The sequence below is a fragment of the Ruditapes philippinarum genome, unplaced genomic scaffold (genome assembly GCF_026571515.1).
Source record: "Ruditapes philippinarum isolate M1 unplaced genomic scaffold, ASM2657151v2 ctg1366_1_1_1_1, whole genome shotgun sequence".
Lineage (NCBI taxonomy): Eukaryota > Metazoa > Mollusca > Bivalvia > Venerida > Veneridae > Ruditapes > Ruditapes philippinarum.
In genome coordinates this window covers 244,938-269,740 of record NW_026867297.1, presented here as the reverse complement: position 1 = coordinate 269,740, position 24,803 = coordinate 244,938, and the positions used below count along the sequence as shown (strand labels likewise).

At 32.9% G+C, this 24,803-nt stretch overlaps 1 protein-coding gene across 3 annotated transcripts; it reads left to right on the top strand.

The window, feature by feature from the left end:
• The first annotated feature begins 276 nt into the window (after window positions 1–276).
• LOC132735581 (cysteine sulfinic acid decarboxylase-like) lies at window positions 277–24,705 on the top strand. Of its 3 annotated transcripts, none has more exons than XM_060722541.1 (15): window positions 277–429; window positions 1,541–1,674; window positions 2,534–2,627; window positions 5,050–5,140; window positions 6,344–6,450; window positions 6,978–7,093; window positions 8,213–8,347; window positions 18,754–18,870; window positions 19,264–19,328; window positions 19,944–20,022; window positions 20,480–20,561; window positions 21,087–21,204; window positions 22,625–22,679; window positions 23,077–23,166; window positions 24,472–24,705. In XM_060722541.1, exons 1-15 carry the CDS (start codon window positions 393–395, stop codon window positions 24,649–24,651), a joined length of 1,500 nt encoding a protein of 499 aa, XP_060578524.1. In that variant the 5' UTR covers window positions 277–392; the 3' UTR covers window positions 24,652–24,705. The 3 variants fall into 3 exon arrangements, with proteins under 3 accessions (XP_060578524.1, XP_060578526.1, XP_060578525.1); XM_060722543.1 differs by lacking the exon at window positions 24,472–24,705 and adding an exon at window positions 24,168–24,440; XM_060722542.1 differs by lacking the exon at window positions 24,472–24,705 and adding an exon at window positions 23,961–24,146.
• Window positions 24,706–24,803: the final 98 nt, after the last annotated feature.

Sequence of the window (24,803 nt, the reverse complement as noted above, 5' to 3'; positions counted from 1 at the left end):
TACGGGTAAACCTCCCTGTTTTTATTCTCAAAGGGTGCAATGAAATTCTAACTTAAACAAAATCATGACAATAAGTTCGTATTTTTTTTATTTTATTTTTTTTTGTGATGGTTAGTTGAATTTGTTCTGTATCACACAAACTCATTATTAAATTCATCAATGAAATTCAATACAGCCATACAGAAAACGTGATAGGTACGCCGATAATACGGAGTGTCATGCTAATATAATAGATCCAGCACTCAAATAATAAAAAACCCGGATATCCTTTGTCCCAGTTAAAAATGTACATGACTTTTAATGATATTGATCAAAGGAAAGGGAGGTAAGCAAATGTCATAATATCAGCGTAAGTTCAAGGACGTAGTTTTTTTTTTGACCATTAATCAGTGATGGCAACAAATCACGGAATAGCTGAAATAAACCTTGGTAAGTTATGTTTTATATGTTAGTCACATTTTTTTTTGTTACTGTAAAATGTTTTTGTACACTGTTTGATATGAGTCACTGTATTTTAAAGGATACTCTTATAAAATGAACAATACTGCGGGAGTGTAGCTGAATTTCCGCTCTCAATGCATGTTAAATAGGCCTCGTTCGAATTTGACACAAACAAACTGAATTACTAACGCTTGATAATACAATCATTAATTTTGATACTGTTTAAGTCGATTTTAAGAGGCACGTTCTCTAGTTCTTAGTATATATAACCCCCCCCCCCCCCACCCACCCCCTTATAGCAGTTTAAATATTGGTTCAGTAGATGATGTACATATATAATTTTGAATATTATCTGTATTCAAAAAGAAGTTAAATTATGCTACCACAAGTTACAATGCTAAAAAGTCTTAACTGTATAACTTTATAGCCCTAGTGATATTTTGAATAATTGTAACGGTAAATTGTTAGTTTGCATTGACATTCAGTAATATAAATTATTAATTTCAAGCGGAATTTAAAACTTTAAAAACTGATTTTTTTTCGATTTTATCATTACACTTGCACTAGCTTCCTGCGACTTTTTTTGCATGCACATTAGATTTTATGCTTTAGATATACATATTATTTTAATTGTTTAGAAATGTCAAACATGTGTTTGATAATGTATTTATAATGCATTTACAACATGTTACATGTTTAACAACCGACGAAAGTAAAAATATTTAATTGATTGAACATGCAAATATGCTTAAAATTGGTAAAATGTAATCAAAGGAGTACAGTTTTGTTTTCCATACAAAATACTAATAATATCAACATACCAATTGTTAACAGAAAAAAGAGGCAAAATATAGTTCCTTCTAATGGCAAAAAAATGTTTTTGAGAAATAAAAAAAAACATGTAATACTCACTGTAGTAGCAGTCCTAAGGCATAACATACCTAGATATAAATGTAAAAACTGTTATATAGAGTATTTAGGATATTATTGAATACATTACATTTCCCAAAAGCTCAACATGATATTTAAAAGAATTTTTCAAAACTATTTATCTATGTAATGACTTTCTTTTATTCTCTTATTTAAATTATTTTTATAGGCAATAATTTTGAAGATGAAGCTTTACAAACGTTCCTGCATGATGTAGAAAAAATGATTGTTGAAGAATCATTGGTGAAAGGTACATCCAGGGAAACACGTGTTACAAATTTCAGACAACCAGAAGAATTGAAGGTAACACAGTTTTGACTTCCATACAAAATATTAAAACCCCTTTAAAAATTTACATTTTTGCCCCAGAAAAGTTTTTTTTTCTAAAGTTTTGGTAGTGTTCAGAAAACATTGTTTAGTAGTTTTACTGGGTGTTTTTTAAAGTGGTTTAGAATTGAAATTTTAAATTATCCCTTTGAATCCAGAAAAAGTCCATTGATTGGGTTTTAAAAGGACGGGAAAAAAATAGATAAATTAAAAAAGCATTTAGGGGAAGTGTTTCAAAATCATTAACTTTTTAAATTTGGGCCCCCAGTTTTTGAGCCCGACCCCTTTTGGGCTGACCAGAAATCTTACTTTATTCTGCCCCAAAATTGTAACAGTTAACTTTACAGTTTACAAAAATTTGGGAAACTTTAATAAAAATTTAACCATTTTTATTTATTTCATAAAACTTCTTGTTATCAAAGTGTTTTGATTTAAAAATTGGGACGTGGGTTTTTTATTATGATTGTACGTGTCCTTATTTATGTTTCTAATTATTTATATTAAAAAAAAACTATTTCAAAACTAATTAAATATATGAACATGCATATATTTTAAATTAAATATATGAACATGCATATATTTTACTCTGTAGATATACTTTATTTCATTTAAAAGTAATATTACAAATAATTTGTATTTTGTTAATAATACCACGTGCACATAGTAAAAAAACTTCCTGTTCACAATTTTAAACACAATCCGTCGGTCACATTTCGTCATGAAACAAAAAATACATATACATGGCGTAAAATTGGGGAGAGGGACTGGGAAAATATTTGTAACCAACTTCTATATTTACTCTTTTTGACTTCATTTTCTTTTTTTATATTTCCAGGAGATCTTGAAGCTGTCCATTGAAAGATCTCCATGTAGTTATCAAGAACTACTAGAAATATGCAAAAAAGTAATTACTTATTCAGTCAAAACAGGTAATTATTATAATATCTTTTTTTATAGAAGGTAACACATAAAGATATACCATCAAATAAAAAAAACAAATGAGCCGTGTCCCGACAAAACGAACACAATGGGTTTGCGAGCAGCATGGATCCAGACCAGCCTGCGCATCCGCGCAGTCTGATCAGGATCCATGCTGTTCGCTATCAGTTTCTCTGTTTGCTTTCCAACCCTGTAACAAGAAGAGAAACTGATAGCGAACAGCATGGATCCTGATCAGACTGCGCGGATGGTCTGGATCCATGCTGGTCACAAACGCACTATGTTGGTTTTGTCATGACACGGCTCAAATAACATACTACTTAGCCTATTTATATATATACGTAATTTAAAAATACTTCTAAAAAGATGATGTTTCTTGTCCAGATTGACAGCTGGACAAGTGTATTTAAGATATAAAGGTAGTACGGGTTGACGGTGGCTGATTTGGTACGCTTTTGTGCGTTGCACGTTGTCGGACTTTCGTCTTGTCGTCGTGTCGCTAATGCTGTGTTCTCACCGCCGATCAGATCAACTCGATTAAGCACGATCAAGCGAACGGGTACCGGTCTAGCTCGGTCTGCATGTGTGATCGGGGGGTGGTCGGAGCGGTCAACCTTGTTCGGCATGGCTCGGGCTTCCTACCCGAAGTTTTTTGACATGTCAAAAAATTCGAGTAGCGATCAAGTAGATAAGCGGTCGAGAAGAGATCGTATAGTGATCGAGTAGAAGATCTAGTTGATCGAGAATAACGATCTAGTTTGGTCGGGTATACATCTCTTACCCGATCTGTACACGATCATCTCGACTTCTACTCGAGCATTATCCACGATCATTACGATCTGGTCGGGTTGAAATCTGGCAACGATCGAGCAGAGGTCCAGTTAGTCTAGTTGAGATCGTGTATGCTTTGCGTATAGGTCTGGGGGATCGAGAAGAAGTCGGGATGTTGGTCGGGTTTTCGTCGAGAAGAAGTCGTAAAACATCGTGTAGGGTCGACTTGATGTCGTGTAGGAGTCGAGAATGTGCATTTAATCCAGCTTGGTCGGGCTTCATCGGGGAATTAATGTGATCGGGACGGTCGAGTGAACTGATCGGCGGTGAGAACATAGCATAACGATGTACGCCAAACGGCGTGTTGTCGTGCGGCGTGTTGTCGCGATGTCACATTGTCGCTCGGTTCAAATCGAAGGATTGGCTTATACAGCCAAGCGACAGGGCGACATCGCGACAACGCTCAGCACGACAACGCGCCGTTTTGCGTGTTTCGCTAGAGACAGGACGAGAACGACAGCGCGACAAGACGAAAAGGCGATAACGATATAGGTTGCGTCGACAACGCAACGCGCAATGTACCAAATCAGCCACCATAGATATTATATGACTTCAGAATTCGATATAAACATTTGTATTTTATACAGGAACTTTCTCATAAACGTTTCGTGTTTCAGGTTTGATTATTCAGGTCATACTAATATTTATATAGGTGTATCCCATAACCTGCCAAATTTCTCAAATGGACTTTTCCAGCTTCAATTTTTTTGGATTGAGCATTTATTTTTCTTAAGTTTGGAGATATAATATGTTAGTTTTTATTTTACAGGCAACTCTAGGTTCTTTATATTTTTACAGTTAATCGTATGGTCTATATTTTTACAGGCAATTCTAGGTTCTTTATATTTTTACAGTTAACCATATGGTCTTTATATTTTTACAGGCAACTCTATGTTCTTTATATTTTTACAGGTAACCCTAGGTTCTTTATATTTTTACAGTTAACCATATGGTCTTTATATTTTTACAGGTAACCCAAGGTTCTTTACATTTTTACAGGTATCCCCAGGTTCTGTATATTTTTAGAGTTAACCTTAGGGTCTTTATATGTTTACAGGTAACCCTAGGTTCTTTATATTTTTACAGGTAACCCTAGCAACTTTATGTTTTTAAAGGTAAACCCAGGTCCTTTATATTTTTACAGGTAAACCGGCCAGTGTTCTTTATGTATTTACAGGTAACCTTAGGTTCTTTATATTTTTACAGGTTAACCCAGGTTCTGTATATTTTTACAGGTAACCCAGGGTTCTTAATGCATTTACAGGTAACTCTAGGTTCTTTATATTTTACAGGTAACCCAAGGTTCTTTATATTTTTACATGTAACCCTAGGTTCTTTATATTTTACAGGTAACCCTAGGCTTTTTATATTTTTACATGTAAACCCTGGTTCTTTATATTTTTACAGGTAAACCTAAGTTCTTTATATTTTTACAGGTAACTCTAGGCTTTTTATATTTTTACAGGTAAACCCAGGTTCTTTATATTTTTACAGGTAACCCCTAAGTTCTTTATATTTTAACAGGTAACTCTAGGTTCTTTATATTTTACAGGTAAACTCAGGTTGTTTATATTTTTACAGGTAACCCTAGGTTCTTTAACCAGTTGTATAGTGGTATGAACGTATTTGGTCTTGCTGGCTCATGGGTCACTGAATCTTTGAACACCAATATGTAGGTTATTTATGTACATTATTTCATTTTAATTTTCTGTGCTCTGATTGTTAAAGTTTGGATTATAAACTAATGATCGTTACGCGATCATACAAAAAAGGTTATGTTTGATCATATTTATGTACTGCGTCTCTTTACAAAAACATTTGCAGTGAATATTAACATTTTAAATGTAGAATTAATTAGTTTTGGGTTTCTGTTACTCTAAAAGTGTTCAAGACAATCGATTGCAATATATTCAGCTTTTTCGAACCATTTTCAAATCGATCAAATACATTGATTTTTAATACTGTAATGACATGCACCTTGGCTTGACAGGTAGTTACCACACTTTGTAAAAAGACAAGTTGTGTAAAAAGAAATACTTGTTGTTGTTTTTCTGGGGTTTTTTTTATAAAAAAATATTTTTTTTTTAAAAAATAACCGGCACAATTAAAACGAGATTTAAATATGTTGACAGGAATTAATTTTCATTAACGGGGGAAATGATACATAGAAAAATCAAACGAAATATTCGGCCCTGGCGCAAACAGGGATCGAAAACCTGTGGTAACGATTTGTAACTTCAATATAAGACATTTTTAGCTTATATGCCCCGGGGGTAAATACATGTTAGAAGGGTTTTAAATATATTGTAAATATAGATAATTTTTGATTAAAAAATAATAAATTTTTGGGTTTTTTTTTAAATTTTAATGTAACCGTCAAATTTTAATCCCTGAGGGGCACACCCAAAAAGGGGGGATGTGGGGTAAAGTTTAGGTAAATGCATTTAAAAATGTTTGTCTCCGCTCAAATTTTGGGGCCCGTCAGTATATTTTTATTACCGTAAAGCAAAGGATAAAGGCCACCCCTCAATGCGAGGTTATGTGGGAAGGGTTTTTTCCCTTTTAAATGCTCTTTGATAAACCCAGGTTTACATGGGGGAGGGGGGGGGGCTTCATGATTTTAAAATTACCCACTATTTTTTTCCGGGTTTTTTGGGCCAAACAAAATTTCAAAATTTTCTGGGCTTAAGTCCCTAACTGTTGAAACTGTTGACAATGCAACTGATTTGCTTTAATTGTAATTAAATTGTCACAACGGGCAAGGACGTTAGGTTCGCAGAAAAATGTTTCAGACGCGCTATATACGTACATGATTTTATTTCGATTTCTAAATCAATTCAGTTGAGATAGTATAAGGTTATTTGTGAATTTTAAGACATACATACGAAACGTCCCCTGTGTTTGTATTGATTGACAACTTTATCATTGAGAAGATGTGTAATAAAGTCGGATTTGAGGCCGGCGATGGTCTCTTCTGTCCAGGTAATAACTACAAGCATTATGGTAACTTTTAGAAATATAACACTTAAAAACAGATGAAAACATTAAAGAACTATTACAAAACCACTTAGCAGATAACACAAAATAAGAAGAATGTGGAAAACTCACTTCCGGAGCCACTGTGGGCAGGGACTTATAATTTATTCATCTAGACTAAAGAAGCTGTCCAACTAGCTTACAGCAGGTCGGTTGTTCTACTCAGATGATCGCTCGTGCATAGAATAATGCAAAGGTTGCCGCATGAAGACTTACTTTTTAGTAAAGCTAGGACAATCGAAATATGACCTTGACCTGTCGGAATGACCTTGACGTAGGTGAAAAACATCTTATAATGACAAAAAACTACATGTATAAGGTTTATATTTATTGTTTTATTGTACATTACATGATCTGTGTCAGAACAGATTCATTTATTTCCTATATTAGTTTTGTATTTTTTATTTTACCTTATACCAAAGGTCTCAAAGTGAAAACCCAATTCGTTGATTCTTCGTTTTGCTATTATTCAGGCGGTGCTTTCTCGAACATCATGGCATTAAATATATCAAGGTACAAATGTTACCCTGAGGTGACGTCAGAGGGTGTATATGGAGCTAAACGTATGAAAATATATGTTTCTGCCGAGGTATTGTTATATAATATTTGAGCCGCGTCACGACAAAACCAACATGATGGGTTTGCGACCAGCATGGATCCAGACCAGCCTGCGCATCCGCGAAGTCTGATTATGATCCATGCTGTTCGCTTACAAACCCTATAGCAAGTAGAGAAACTGATAGCGAACAGCATGAATCCTGATCAGACTGCGCGGATGCGCAGGCTGGTCTGGATCCATGCTGGTCGCAAACCCATTATGTTGGTTTTGTCGTGACGCGGCTCATATTTATTTACTATCTGCAGAAAGTGTTTTAGTTAACCGTAACTTCGCTTTATATCTTAAATGGACTCGTCCATATTTTAATCTTGCCGAATGAAAAAAAAAATCAACATATGTACTGACTAAATGGTGAACGGGGAAGACCGCGATCAGTGGGTAGGTTCCATTTATCATGTCGTACCTTATAAAGCTGAAAAAATTAAGTTGTAATTCACTAGTTTTTATTGTTTTAGTGTTTATTTATTTAGAATTACGTATAGCGATTGAGTGTCTAATCTAAACTAGTCCGAACCAAAAAAAAATAGAAAAAAAGAAGTTCGATATAGAAAGGTTGCCGGACTCGGAAAGAAATGATAATGCCTAAAATATGATTCTAAAGTCAGAGAAAAGTGACCTATTACTGTCAGTTTTCAATAACATTCACAGGCATGATGCGGCAATCGGTCATTAATTGTTATTTTTGGTATATGTTAGTGATTATTAGTAAGCATTTACAAAATTAAATTTGGTCCCCGTTCGAGCAATTTGATGTTGAAAATGCTTAATATATATACACACAAACCAATTTAGTGTTTTAATTTTTTTTTTATAAAACTGTCGATTTTACTGACCAGTAATTACCCATTTCTCCGCAAGTGACCGACTACCTGATTTGGAAATTATCAGACTCTCTTGACAATTTAAGCCTTGCTTGAAAAAAAGTGAAAAAACTTTTAACTTAAAGTATAAAAAGCAACAGAAAATACAACCGATTCAAATATATGAATTTAAAAAACATTGAATCGGTTATGTCGAATTGTCGTATTTATCGTATTATCGTTATTACGTACTATGACTCTATATTTAGTACATCTTGTTTATTTACAGGGTCATTATTCCATTACTAAAGGTGCTATGTTTCTCGGCATTGGGTCAAAGAGTGTAGTGAAAGTAAAAACAGACGACAGGGGGGTAATGATCGCAGACGACCTGGAACGCCAGATTGTACGAGATAAGGAAAACGTTAGTATATTTATAAATAATTGAATGCGGAATTAAAAACATGGCCGTTTATTTATAGTTAATTCAGTGTTCCAATTTTCTTTAATTTATAGGACAGTGTGTTCGTTATTCGGAACCACTTAACCGTTTTGTTGATTGTGTGTTGTCATTTTCTTGGCGCCTTCTTTGCTCCTTTTACTTTTCATTTCGCTCTGATAGGACTGTGTGAGTCTGTTTCATACATGTGTATTCCGTTTTTGTATTCATTGTGCGAAGCAGAATGAATACAGAGTTATAAGTACAATCTCAAAAAAAGGTAGGCAGAGTGGATTTGCTGAACAGCATCCATCCGCTTATACGTCCGTGACATAAAGTAGTTCATGATTTGCACTTTAATCGCTTTAAGCATACGCTAAGCGATGACTTATCTGTCCCAATGTTGCAAAAAATTATGTTAAAGTTTTTTTCTACCCGAAAATCATGCACTTTATTCATGTTTGACATCTAAAAACATCGATAAAAATTTCCTGTATTTCTACGCTACAAATTATTTTAACGCATGCGCAGACTCACCATAATTTATCGAAGAGAACAACACGTAAGAGAAATTGCTCAGGAAAGAATCAACAACCATCGCACATATTGTAAGTAAATATATTTGAGTTATTGTTTTTTTCATTGATTATCACTTTATATATCTATTTATTACATAACTTGACGAGTATTTTACGGGAAATTTGAATAAACGGCCAAGTTCAAAAACACTTTGATTGACTCGGCCGCTCGTCATTTTGTCATTTACGTAATTTTCCCTATAATTCGAAATGAAAGTGTTAGAATGTTTCGATTTGAGACCAACTTATCACTGATTTTGATCATTGTCATGTTTTTTTGTTGTTTACTCGTGTGTCACGTAACTTGGTCATAACATAAACACAAACACGAGGTTGACCCACTTTTGAGAATTGGCCCATTGTTGACAAATAGCGTGAAAGGCGTTTGTTATTATCTATTTCATCACTTTCTTTTCGTTAGAAAATGTGGTTAATGAGCTGCTTTTTAGAGTTTTGTATTTGGTTGTGAAATATTAACAAATTTCATTATGTAAGGTTCGCGCCATAAACATGACTCATACCGGAAGTTCCTTTGTTTGTTTACGACCGGAAGTCGCTTATGTTCAAAAATTAAATAAGAATCAAAATTACATGAAGGATTTAAAGTTAGATTGATGTGGTAAGTGCTGTATAATATTTATTTCCAGGTTGACTGTAACCTTTTTGTCGTGGGTATTGTAGCGGATATTCCTTGTGACGTAAGTAAATCTATATACTGGTAACAATAATTTTTTATTATGAAAATTGCAGAGGCAGTCGGTGTGTGGTTTTGATACATAAAATGATCATGATATCTGCCACTTGCTTGATGCCTAAGTTTAAGTTCAATTTGTTTATCAACATGTATATTGTTGTATCTAAGCTAGGACAGTCGTCTGTGGTTTATATTAGTAGAGGTGATTCAGCCATCTTTGTTTTTTACTAACTGGGTCTTGCTAAAGTGAAAGTATGCCAAAATTCATACAAGTTTAGATTACCAATATCTACATCATACTGCTTTAAAATTGTTAACGATTACTTTAGTATACATTAAAGAGCCAGCTATGAAATACAAGGGAATCCAGGAACCAGTATTTAGCTTTTATTGAATAGACCCCTTTGTTCTTTTACATGTCTGGATTTCTGAGTACAGCTCTAGGTAGGTTGGAAACACTAAAACAGTGTCTATTCTAGGAATTGAAAAATAGGGGTGATTTTCCCCCCTCTATTTCAAAAAAGGGGGCGATTTTCAAAATCAAGGGGTGCCAATATAAAACTGCCAATGTTAAATCGTCTGCATTAAGTTTACACTGAGGCGTTCAACCGATGAAATAATTAAAACGATAATATTTATTTAAGGCAGCAGAAGTTGTCCCCCCTTAATTTTTAAACGAAAACATATTATTACAGAACTGCCGCGATTGATTATAAAGGGATTGGCAATACAAATAATCGACCTATCTTTCACGTCTAGATCGTAGCCAAGCTAGGAATTGCCTCATTTTTCTTGATTATTTACTACACTAACATGGCGCCCAACTGTCAGAGCACACTAGTTCCGGTCGATACGGAACATTCCGTTAATTTCCGTCAACTCGCGTAACCAATACCATACGGTACTTAATTATTATAATTAGCTTACAGTTACCTCCCTTCGGTTTCGGTGTAAATGTAAACAAAACAACCAAATATAATGTGGGATGGAAGTTTTACGTTTTTTTTACCTTTTTTATAGATGCGCGATTTCTCATGCACATGAATTTTGAATTGTGCGTGATCTCTGAAATACTAGCGTGAATCGCGCAATCGCGCGTCCTAGAATAGACACTGCTAAAAGTGTCTCTAAACAATCCCAAGGGTGTAACCCTATATTAAATCCAGGATCTCGGGAGTGATAATCCTTCACTTCCTAGGGCAACTCTAAAAGAATCCAAATATAGAAGCTACTGCTGTGGTCAAAGTAGCAGAAAGTTAGAAATGTACAGAAGGGAGGTAACTCCTGTACCAGAAATTATTGATAAAATTAATATGGCAGATAATCATCGTATGCATTCGCCCTTTAAATATTTTTCTTATTTAAACAAGTAAAATGGTTTTGGATGGTTTTGAAAATGAAATCTCTAAATTGATATTTTCAGGGAAATAAAAGATTATTTACTTAAATATTCACTTGGAAAGGCTGGTACATGTAGCTAGAAAAAGTACAGTATAAGATTAAAGAAAGACTAGAAGATTATTACAAACAACAGGTACTTATATAATATTTAATGTATATTTTACAAACCAAACTGTTTTCCAAAAAAAATGAATGAAAACATGCATTTTTTACCAGTGTCACCACGGGTCAGATTAACAGACCCATTCCCAGTGGCAAATAATGCCAAATATGCTTTTTTTCTTTTCCAAGTTTAGAAAAAATCATAAGTCAAAATTCCGTTATCAAAGGTGACAATTTTTCTTCGTTCCATTTCAATCCAATATGGTACCAGACAGATGATGTTCAAAAACACATTCCATTGTCAATTTTTTATGTATTTTTTTTATGCTTTGAATGATATACAATTTGTTTTGGATTAACAACTTTGTACATGGTACTAAATATTTTTCCCATCAAGATGCAAAATTTCTTAACCCGATTTACTTCATGAGCATTTTGTGAAATGGCTGTTTTCCACTAAGGAAAAGTTCTTCAACCGTTACAAGTTCAAAAAAATGCTATAATATAATAATCACTATAAAAGCTGCTTCAACCAGCTAATCAACTTGGCACAAATGTTGACTGGAACACATTGGCCTTTCGCTGCTAGCCACTTATCTCTCTAGGCTTAAACTTTTGTCATGGCAGAGGGGACATGCATCGAAAATAGCCCTACGAATAACACTACTTGCCTGAGGATATATATTTCAGTGCCGAAATATTGATTTTCAAAAAGATGACATATTCTTCGGTTTCAGGACTTGAGATTAAAGTCAAATGCACTGCTTAGCGAGCGTGCTAAAACGTAAGCGGTCAAAGTTTGGAAGTTATGGATCAATCTGGGTAAATCCATATTACAGAGCATACAAAGTACTTCAATGATCGATATCCATCAAAGATTTCTTGGCTCCATCATGCTTAGTTAATGGTTTTTGCACACAGGTCAGTAAGACCCGGTGTAAGCACAATAATACTGTCTGCATCGTATATGTGTCAGAAAAAATATCACAAAAAAGGAATTTAGTATTACTATGAGTATTTATTAAAGAAATTGTATTTCAAATATATTTAAATAGTATTATTGAAAGTCATTTTGTATGGACAGACACACAAATCTAGTGTGCTCTGCATTATAAATGTAAGAAGAGACAAATAAGATAAGCATTTTTTGCAATATTGCACTTCATATAATTTTATTGCTTTTTTTTAAGGTGGACACTGTAGTCACTGTCAAGCGAATGAAGATAAGCACCTCACACTCGGATGGGAATCTACCAAGTTTCCAGATGTAAGTGATCATAAACTGTATACGGCACCATATAATCAAGCACTATTGAGACTAGGCTAGATGTATTTATTATGAGGGCTAGTCCTGAATTGTGAATCTGCCAGTCAGATGAGTCAAGGCGCCAGTAATGAAACATTTGGTGTTGAAGGAAAAATGTATAAATAACGTACGGATTTTCCGCTTAACCAATCATCTTAACTTTATAACCTTATAATTGTCATGTGCGGTAATGCACTCGAAATGGTTTTACTTTACTGGAACAGAGCTGTCAATTATTAATGGTAACTTTATTAGCTTGTTAGTGTTATCGTCGGACAGTTGTGAGTAAAAACATCATAGTTGTGACTGTATAGCAAGTTGCCCTTAAAGAAAGTATGTCGAAATCTTAACAGTTATTCGTTTGATTTTGTAGAAATTGACTAGAATTCACCTTTGTTAACATGCATCGCTTGGACGTCGAAAACGACATGCAATGACATTTCAGTGAAATTTGGAAACTTGCTTCGTATTTTGGAGCATTTTGTAGGATTTCGATGAAGTAAAAAAAGTGTTTATGATAGGATACATTATTCCTAGAGACAACCATAAAGATAAAATAGTGATCTGGTGTATTTTATACCGAACAGTTCTTGTTTTGTTTTGCATGATATTTTTCTCTCGTTAGGGACCTTTATTCTTTATATATATAGTATTATGAGCATATATCTGTGTAATGTGGTATATAGTGCCTGTGGTTTTAACATGTATCTTAGAGCTTGCCTGGTTAATGATAAGTAATAAACCTGAGAATTGGAAACTATGAGAATAAATTGTTCGTTATTAGTCCCTCTTCTCATTTTGACATTAAGAGGGGAACTAAAGGCTGACATCATTTCTGTATGTCAATGAAAGCTGAAAGACTGAATTTTGCTATAGCAGAATTAAATGGTACAACAAATAGAATAAGGTTCATCATACTGGTATCTGATATAGAGAACTATACAGAAATTTAGCATGTTATTTTATAGTTCGTATTTATGCTCCTATGATTCTGGATAAATATCTGTGTTCATTCCTATACAGACTTGTACTTTTGGGGAAAAAGGTTGCTCATATGGGAGGAAAATATGTTTTAATGGTGTTTTGAGATTTTAGTTGATAAAGGAAAAAAAACATAGTCTGTACTTTAGGAAAGACATTTGTCCTTTCACACTCTTGTCCGAAATATGAATATAACTAGATATGTATTGAAGGGATTTTTATGTAAACTTCACAAAGTGATAGAGACTTTTAAGAGGAAAGTGCAATGTTCAAAGAACATAACTCTACCCTGCTTCATGTTTTAATTATATTCCTTAAGTTAAAAATGCTTATTCCAAACTATCACTGAATCTACATCACTTGAAAGACTCGAAATTTTCCAATGTGTCAAAGGCAACCATAAACTCCATTCCTTAGTTTTTAGCTCACCTGTCACAAACGTCGACAGGTCAAGCTTTTTTCAATACCCACCATTTCATACCGTGATGTCCCTTTTTCGTCTTAAGCATGGCCGTAAACTTTTACTTTAAATGACATCTGCTCATAATAAACCACTACGCTAATTTCATTCCAAAAGTCTTCACAAGAGTGTTCCTTGTTGGCTGTCACCCTTTAAAATTGTGGCATAAGAATTTAATTTGCATGCAGAATTAGCTCTGGTTGCAATGAGGGAACCTGAAAGAAAAAAACTTTAAATATTCGATCTTTAAAAAAACCCTAAGAGCTAGAGCTTCATATATTTGGCTGAGAAGACATCCGTAGTGAGTGTTCTACCATAGTTTTTCATAAATAAAACGAGCCCTGGGGTCCAAAATTGGCCCGCCCCAGGGGTCTTTGTTTTTCCCTATGTGCATATAGTAAAAAAACTTTATAAAATCTCCATTTAAAGTTAACCCAAAGAGCTAGAGCTTAAGATAAGATATAGGTAAGCATGAAACATCATCTAAGTGAGTTGTTTACCAAGTTTGTTCAAATAAAAGGCCCGGGGTCAAAATTGGTCCTGCCCCCAGGGGTCATTAATTTTCTTTAAATGCATATTAGTAACAACTTTAAAAAAATCTTCTTTTAAGAAACTAAAAGAGCTAGAGTTAAGATATTTAGCATGAAAATATCTTCTAGTGAGTGTTTACAAAGATTGTTAAAATAAAAGCCCTGGGGTCAAAATTGGTCCTGCCCCAGGGGGTCATTAATTTTCTTTTAAATGCAAATAGTAAAAACTTAAAAAATCATTCTTTTAAAGAACCCAAAGAGCTAGAGCTAAGATATTTAGCATGAACATCTTCTAATGAGTGTCTACCAAGTTTGTTCAAATAAAAGCCCGGGGTCAAAAATTGGCCCTGCCCCAGGGATCATTGATTTTCCCTATATGCATATAGTAAAAACTTCAAAAATCTTTTTTAAAGAACCCAAAAAGCTAGAGTTTTTATTATAAGTTGAAACATCTTCTTAGTGAGTGTCTACAAAGTTTGTTCAAATAAAAGCCCTGGGTCAAAACTGGCCCTGCTTCCAGGGTTGTCATTGTTTTTAAACAGTATATGTTAGTAAAAACTTAAAAAAATCTTCTTTAAAAAAACCCAAAAATAAACTAGAGCTTTGATGTTTAGCATGAATCATCTTCTTATGGATGTCTTCCAAGTTTGTTCAAATAAAAGCCCTTGGGTTAAAACTGGCCTGCAGGGTGGGGGGTGCTTTTTATGAATGGAATCAAAGAGAGATGAAGTCTAAAAATGTGATACTGTCAATGTGACTAACCTTGAAGTAAACAGATGACACAGTGTTTTTTCAAATGTCATGGGCATATAATGAAGAGGTACATGATTATTTGTATACAGCTTTATTCCTTTAATAAATACTTTCTAAATGTTTGACATGTTTAAAGGAGCCAACACAGGAGCTCAAGGTTTTATTATAAATCTGTAAGTCTTGGCAACTTAGAGCCAATTGTATATTAATTATTTCATATTATCTTTATTTATCATTAATGCAATCTGTTTGTTAATTAGGAACAAAAGTCGATAGCAAAATACATTTTAGCCGTGTCATGACGAAACCAAGCATAATGGGCATCCGCCCAGTCTGATCAGCTATCCATACTGTTCGCTATCAGTTTCTCTACTAGTAATAAGGTTTGTAAGAGCGAACAAGCATGGATCCTGAATCAGACTAACCTGGTCTGGATCCATGCTGGTCGCAAACCCATTATGTTTTGTATTTTTTGTCTATGACCACGGCTCATTTGTGACATGTAATTCACTTAAATTGTAATTTTATTTTGTATATATATATTTCATCTTCAAAACAATTAAAGTAATGATTATAATAGCATTGATTTCATATTGTTTGTCTTAATAATTAGCTTTGTTTTTTAGAATAATAACTACGTTGAGTTAGATTTTAACTTGTTGGTTTATCTTGTTTAAAATATTTGTTTAAACCGATTAGAACACCAAGTATTCATCTGATATATAAAATGGAAACGACAGCTATTGCTTGTTTTAAAGTGATATGCTTAATGAATATTCAGCAATAAGTTTTAATTTACTTGTAATTATAATAACCATGTCTACGAATGACTCATGGGTAAACAAGATAAGCCTGTCATAAAAGCTATGTAAAGTTTTGTTTAATTTAAGAAATTCTAATTTATGTTTGCTGTTAAATCAATGCGTATGATAACAATTTTATTCCTGTTTTCTGTTATATACGCCACACGTTTTAAGTAATTCTAAATGCTTATATTGAAATGGTCAAAAACACATGGCAGATACTGTGAGAGTAACATATTATAGTACTCAATAAATAATAAAAGAATCAGTTGATAAAAAACAAGGCCTGAATGAAAACCAAAGGCCTGATGACATTTTACTAAAAATACCATTTCATTAATAATTTTATCGATAACATTTTCTAAACGTTCTTGTATTATATATTTACTTGTTTCAGTTCTATTTAAAAAAAAAAACACTAATTTTATAAAAAAAAAAAGAAACTCTTCTAGGAAGGGATATTTAAGATTTCGCAAGAATTAATGTAAGCACATATTTTGTGGTACATATTACATGTATTCATACTAATGTGAATTTATATTTTTTTTACCCAAGGTGTTTAGAAATTTAGTCATTTTTATGTGGACCAGACCTCTTAAATGATATGAAAAGTTTCATTTGATGCACGGTAAAATTATTGTTTACAAAGCATATATTCAAGATTGGTTGTAATATGTAAGCATTATTAGTGGTATTATGCCTATCCAATGTTACTTGAGAACATTCAAAATATTATTTTTCATCAAATTCTTTTTCAAAGGCTAGGGTTGGATAACAATTAAGTGGGAAAAAAGTTTTACAATGCTTCATACTTAATAAATTTTCTTCACTTTCACTCAATATATTTGTTATTATTCATCCTTAGTCATTTCATTATACAATCTTTTAATGACATATATACAGGTAATGCAACTATTATTGCAAGGGAATAAGCATAATACCTCTAACATCGCATTTGTACTTTATTTTGTATAATCATTTCATCTTCAAAACAATTAAAGTAATGATTATAATAGCATTGATTTTCATATTTGTTTGTCTTAATAATTAGCTTTGTTTAAAATATAACGGTGTAGTTTTTATTGTTGGTTTATCTTGTTTAAGATTTGTTTAAACCGATTACCAATCAGTCTATATAATAATTGGAAAGACAGAATATTGCTGTGTTTTAGAGTGATATGCTTAATGAATATTCAGCAATAAGTATTTACTGTATAATTACCACTCTGACCTAGGGTAAAACAAGATAAAGCTGTCATAAAGATGTAAATTTTTGTTTAATTTAAGAATTCTATTTATTTAATGTTGCTGTTAAAATGCGTATGATACAATTTTATTCCTGTTTTCTGTATATACACACAGTTTTTAAGTAATTACTGCTTTGAAATGTCAAAAACTGCAGATACTTTTGTAAATAAGTCAAATAATAAAAAGAATCAGTTGATAAAAAACAAGGCCTGATGAAAAACCAAAGGCCTGATGACATTTTCTAAAACCATTTCATTAATAATTTTATCGATAACATTTTTTTTAAAGTGTTGTATATATATTTATTTGTTTCAAGTTCTTAAGTTTAGTTCTCTTACATAGTTTATTGTTCAAATCAAAGGTTAGTGTTATCTTGAATGGATATACATTGATGTATGTAATTTGAACCTACAAGCCACAAGGCAGGCTGTTAAACAACTATTTTGCTCTGACATCTTTACCGACAGACTTCCAGGGTTTGACACTGAGATGTTTGTTCCAGCTGAGGCGCAATTAGCTAAAATAGTTTTCAATTATACTCAATACAGTTCCGTCAGACTAGTACAACACCAACGTAATATAGCTTACCATACTGTACGTTTCAAGTAGTACATTGGTATTTAACTCATCTTGTTTGAATAGAACTCTTTTTTTATTTATTATATTATAGGAATCTACCCCCCCCCCCACTCCTGCAGAGCAACAGTTTTTTAGATACAAGTAATTTAGTTTTGTGACTTACAGGTGATAGCCCTAATGAGAGAGTGAAAATTAATTATTGAATCTTACTTTGACAAGAAACGATACTATTGTTCTAACGTGGTTTTTACTTTACAGGGAGCCGCTTTGCAAAGATTGTATTGTATTGTATTTTCAAAAAAAATATGTACAGCTTGCTCTTGTGGGTTATGGATATTGGAAAGTAGTAGTTCCAGACTTTTACAATGTTTAGCTCCCTTTGCAAACGTGACAGCCATTTGCCGAAAGGGGGTCATTATTTAATATGTATAAAAAAATATTGAAAAATTATAAAAAATAAGCAAAGCTAAGTTAACAGATCATATAAAGATGAAAACTGAAATTAATTTACAAATTTGAAGAAAATAATTGTTAAAGCACCAATTCCTAAAGAACTGTATTGGCTTTCATGAAAATATTAGAATTGTGAGAGATTTAAATCTAATCTTAAGTTTATAGTTACACGTGTTGTGTTCGGTATTACGTACGGTATTTCGTTGCTGTTTGGGTTTTAAGTCACAACGGTAAATCATATAGCGACTTTTCAGCTTTACTTGTGGAGGAACACCTCTTTTGCCCATTCTTGCATTATTTTAAGTACGAGCTGGCACAATTGAAATGACCCTGAGCAAAATGTCGACCAAGGGAAATTGAAAAGCATCTGTAACTGTTCATAATATTTACATACTACATGTATAAATACATAAATTTAAATTGTATTATGTAGAATGATGACTATCTTTATTTCAGTTTAAGATGTTTATTGTTTTCAATAGAACAACTTATTTTTGTTTTAGGGTGAGCAGCCTATATGTGTCGTGGCAACTTCTGGAACAACTGTGCTCGGATCATTTGATCCACTGGACGCTCTTGCAGACATTTGCGACAAACACGGCGTCTGGCTACATTGTGATGTATATTTATCTATCCTTTTATATTCTAAATATCAAAGTAATGCTAATTATTTATCTGTTCAGCATTTTTTTTCGGCATATATGATAATCATATATAAACAGAAGGGTTTATGTTACGAGTGTTCCTTGTCCGAGATATTAAAGGGAATACCACTTTGATAAATAAGTATCGTAGTGAGAAGAAGAATTTTTGTAAAACTCTTAAACTAAGACTGATAATCCTGTGAACGTATACCTTCTGAACTTTTACGTTTACTTCTAAACTATTACGTTTACTTCTGATATTGTCCATTTTACTTCTGAAATATTCCGTTTTTACTTCTGAACTTTTATGTTTCCTTTACTTCTGAATTTGTATGTTTTACTTACATTCGTATTCAATCCCTTTTTCAGGCATGTTGGGGCGGAAGTGCACTCTTGTCAGAAAAACATAAGCATCTATTAGATGGAATACACAGGTTATACAACCAATTCTTCCTTAAAGTTTATGTCAAATTGTCGGTAGTTGCATTTCGACAAACTTTCCAAATTCGGATTTCAAATCTTTTCAAATTTTGAAAGATATCTAGATATTTATTGAAATGATATATTTGTCAGTTTGTTTAAAATGTCATTGGAAAAGAGGATTAAATGCTCGTTATTTCTTAAATCAAAAAAGGTTAAAAGTCATAAGACGAGATCTTATATTGTGTGCTCTGGATTTTTGAAAGACAATCAATCGCATTCTTTATCCGTCTTTTTGTCCCCTACATGTGCCCAAGAACAACATTACCATATAAGTTGATGCCATTAAAGTAAATGCCGCAAAGTAATTAATTTTTGAAATACACAATTTTTTGTGTTTACAATGTAATAACAGAATCTTATACACAAGTATTTTTGGTGTTTGATTAAAAATAATACTATAACAGGTATATTTGTTCCCTAATGGCACTGTTCAGGGTAAAATATATTCGCAGCAGTTACTTCCCTTAGTCGGTACACCAACGAAGCGTGAAATTGTATCTCGCCAAGGAAAAGTACTTTTAGTACTTTGATTATATACACTTACATAATTTATTCTATAATTACAGGACTTCGTCTGTAAGTTGGAACATGCACAAGCTTACAGCAACGCCGATGCAATGCTCATTATTTCTTATAAAAGAAAAGGTATGAGTCGTTTAAATCATTGCATATAAATAATACACCCGTGGTTCATTTTCAAAAGGACTCAACAGATATTATTTGTTTTCGTGTTCTTATTAACGATATTTACTGTTTTGATGACGCTTTTATTTAAGATAGCCAGTACTTGCGATAACATTAGTTGTACTGTTCTATTACACCTTGCATGTTTTTGTAAGACATGTTAAGTTTAGATCCACAAAAGACTTGTAATAAACATTTAATTGTAACATTTCAAAAATGCAGTCAAGAAAACACATCTTTGTTTTGCTTCGTTTGACCTACTTTCCATGTTTTTCTTTCATCATAAAAGATTTGTTATACATTTTATTGCATCATTACGGTTATGTTTTCACTATTTTCTTTCCTGTAAAGAAGATTGTAACAGATTTAATGTTGAAAGTATGTAACAGATTTAATGTTAAATATCTTTGTATTATAGGGTTTGTTAGAAGAATGTAACAGATTTAATGTTGAATATCTTTTTCAACCAGACAAATGTTACGACACGTCATACGATATAGGTAAGGTCAGAACCAAGGACCTCCATGGCCGAGTGGTAAAGGTTTGCTGATTTTGTTTCCCTTACCCCCTTTACGTTACTGGCTTCTACCCCGACTGCGACTTTGTATTTTAACATATAAGGCAGCTATCCAGATAGTTTACGTAAAGTCGGTGGTTTTATACAAGTGCCCGCTTGCGAATGAAATAAACCATTGAAATCTAACACAAAAGCTGGAAAAGCACAATATATTTTTTACGCTTTGGTAATAACGTTCAAACAAATAGCCTAGAATATTAAGAAAAAAATAATTGTAATATTTTAACGACTCCATTATTAATCAAAGAGACATTGATAACAAGTCTTTAACACTCATATATTTTAGATAATTTGAAATACTTACAGGAAAGAGAAATTGTAAATTCTAACATGTATTGAAAAGTTTCTGGTCCAAGAATATGTACTAGTATATCTAATTTATATCTATTCTCTTATCTGGATGACGTCTGTATCTTAATCTAAAGTGGGGGTATTTATACTTATTAAGGTCATAAAACTGTGCAGTGTGGACGTAAGGCTGATTCCCTGAAATTATGGTTGATGTGGAAAGGTCTTGGAGACGCCGGAATGTCTGCTATTGTGGACAAAGCATTTGAAAATGCAAGGTGCATAATTATTCTTATACCTTTTGCACAATACTAAATTGCTTTTTAACTGCATATATAATAGGCAAAATTGCAATCTTAAAAATTGCCCAATACGGCAGGATTAAAACTTTTGCAGTTTTGGTTTGATTGACCTTGTGTATGGACAGTTGAGGTACATGCAAGCTACTGTCCATGTCCACTTACACCGACTTCAGAAAAGCTACAAAACATTTTAACATTAAAATTGTTTTTGATTTAGAAGTTAACTTTCAGAACAGCAGGAATGTTTTATGGCACACTTTCCAAGAACTATGGCGTATAGTTTACCTTTTTATCTCGGACATATCATTTATCATTATAACTTCCTTTTGATAAGAAATGACCTCTTCCGTTGATACTGCATGTTCTCTAAAACTATCCTTTTTAACCATTATCAAAATTTAGGTTACACACAGCATCTTTTTTCTGCGTGTAGACTTTTCTTAAAGGTTTGTATTGCGTTAAGTTAAACTTGTACGTTTACATTATATGAAAGAATTTTTCTGGAAACTGTTTATTTTAGAATATACATTCGGTATCTCATGCATATTTTTTAAAACCGCGATTTGATCAAAAGCAGCATCTAGGCAGACGATTAAATGTGAGCTTACATACGTTTTTGCTTCTACAAAATTCTTCATAAGTCGGTTAACTTTTTCTAAAAGAAAGTAGAAGAAATAGCTTTGACCTACATTTTGCATGATTTTCTGAATTATTCAAGGCAATTTGATAAGAACACTACATCGTATAATTATTTTCAGTGCAGAAAGGTTTGGTCTGAATCTAGGTCAAATATATCCTAAAAGCAAATGATATTAAACATGAATCTTTCTGCATGGCTTGGCATGGTGGCAATGGCTAAATACTTACAGGCTCGGCAGGTTAAGGGTTCGGTTAAGATTACGCCGAGTTCTGAAATAACAGTTGCTATTGTATATATTATAGCACTTACTTCCGATTGAATTTGCAACTTTGTCATCGCGCTGTCTTACGTTACAGTTCTTTGTTATTCAGTCAATTTATATTTTATCATTAAAATATATTCTGCAAGATGGGCTTGCAACACCGACTTTGAGGGTTTATTGGAATAAGTTGATAACAAGAGACATATTACAGAATGATTTAATTTCTTAATGCATATCCAGACGTTACATTGTTTTACAAAATTATAATATATATTTTATATCTTCATATATATAAGAAATAGGTTTCTGGGAGGAACATTATTTCTGTTGGCGCTTTCAATGTTGGATAGTAACGTATAATATTATTCATGTATATTTCATGTGATTCAAAAAAGAATTGTTGTGTAATAGCAGCTGTTTTTTTTATTATTATTTCACGATATCAGAAACAGCCTTAAAATAGACACTGTACTTAATTTCTTTGATTATTTCAGATATTTTACAAGCAAAATCAGAGACAGGGAAGGATTTCGACTTGTTCTTCCCGAGGTAGTCTTTTTCTGAATTTAAACACTATATAAACATTGTCCAACTGTCTTTCGAGAAGTTTTTATATCATGATGACGGTTAAGCTATGTAACACCGCACTATGGGATCAACCACACTTTGGGGTCCAACCCCAAAGTTATAAATTCATAAATATATTCGTACAATAGTTAAATTCATAACTTAGAATAATTATCGTCAGCATCGCTATCTAATTTTCATTCATTTTTTTTTCTGTTTTGCGTTTCACTGGGTAAAAGTGAATGACTATTAATAGTTTTGAAATGTTAAATATCATCTCCCATTTAACTTTTTTCCCCCTGATAAAATATTTGATTTTTTTAAAAAAGGAACCCTCATTTTTTATCTTTAATTTTAAATAGTTATTTTTTTACATCAGTTTCAGTTGACGAGTGTATGTTTTTGGTTCATCCCGAAATCTTTGAGAGGCCGCGAAGAGACAACCGAGTGGTGGGATGCGGTGTCCAAGGTCAGCTTGTTAAAACTTTGTATACCACATATTGAAAAGTTTTAAAAACTGTCTTTTTTCCATATATTTTCACGATTCGTTTGAAAGTCATCAATTTGTATTTATCACTTCATATCTATCATGTCCATATTTCTGTAGTTTTGTACAGAACTATAACAAGTTCTTTCTTACTTTTTATACTTGTAATATACTAAAGAGGAGATTCTTCTGTCATAAGTTCAAATAAGTTAGCAACAGCCATTATTTGTTACTACTTTTGACTTTTGTGAGTTATATTTAGAAATAGGATGAAAGGCAAAATGGCCGATACGACACTACGTCATACGGTAACTTCGTCTGCGTTTGCGACCTTTTCGGCAAAGCAGTGTCATATATGTGTGACGAAATCATGACCAAAACGTGTTTCCCTGGTGTTCAATGAAAACTTTATGTGGTACAAACATCATTTGTAGCAAGTTCTATTATCTTTATATGTAAATATTTTTTTTGTTTTTGTTTGGATTTACGGCGCACCAGCACAGTTTAGGTCATATGGCGCCGAAACAAGTTCATTTTGGCCAGCCAAGGGTGTTACAAACTTTTGGCCAAAACCACTTCACCTGCTGGAGCTAAAAGATACTACATAGACTCCAATAATACGGACCCATTAAGTCGCATCTTACGAATGGTGGCAGCAATTCTTATGCCTTAACCCGCAACTGCAACCCCTCAGCCACAAGGGGTTTCCTAATTTTGTATTTAGAATTCAGAAGATATGGTCATTTTGATAAATAAAAAATCCTATCCTGTTTCAGGTTGGTCCAAAGATTAAAGAGAAAATGCTATGTGAGGGAACTAAATGATAAACTCCTATCCCGTTTCAGGTTGGTCTAAAGATTAAAGAGAAAATTCTATGTGAGGGAACTAAATGATAAACTCCTATCCCGTTTCAGGTTGGTCCAAAGATTAAAGAGAAAATTCTATATGAGGGAACTAAATGATAAACTCCTATCCCGTTTCAGGTTGGTCCAAAGATTAAAGAGAAAATGCTATATGAGGGAACTATTTGATAATTGATAAACTCCTATCCTGTTTCAGGTTGGTCCAAAGATTAAAGAGAAAATGCTATATGAGGGAACTATTTGATAATTGATAAACTCCTATCCTGTTTCAGGTTGGTCCAAAGATTAAAGAGAAAATGCTATATGAGGGAACTATTTGATAATTAATAAACTCCTATCCTGTTTCAGGTTGGTCCAAAGATTAAAGAGAAAATGCTATATGAGGGAACTATTTGATAATTAATAAACTCCTATCCTGTTTCAGGTTGGTCCAAAGATTAAAGAGAAAATGCTATGTGAGGGGACTATGATGATGGGATATCAACCTCTTCAGTCGAAAGGCCTTGTTAACTTCTTTAGACTCGTTGTTGGAAATACCAAGTGCAACTTTTCTGACATGGACTTTGTTATTTCAGAAATAGAGCGATATGGCGCCGATTTATAAAATCAAGTTTTCACAAAACTAAAATTTGAAAATATTATATAATTTATATGGTTATAGGTGTTTTGTTATTTTTGAAATAACATATATATCGAGATCTACATATATATCTATTACGAAATAAAAAAAAGGATATTTGCAGCATTTTTTTTAAT

Excerpts from the sequence above, each read along its gene's own strand:
- LOC132735581 (XM_060722541.1), top strand. The coding sequence starts at position 393 with ATGGCAACAAATCACGGAATAGCTGAAATAAACCTTG. Across the intron at positions 8,348-18,753 it reads TTGTACGAGATAAGGAAAAC|GGTGAGCAGCCTATATGTGT; the intron begins GTTAGTATATTT and ends TTTTTGTTTTAG. Across the intron at positions 19,329-19,943 it reads CTATTAGATGGAATACACAG|GACTTCGTCTGTAAGTTGGA; the intron begins GTTATACAACCA and ends CTATAATTACAG.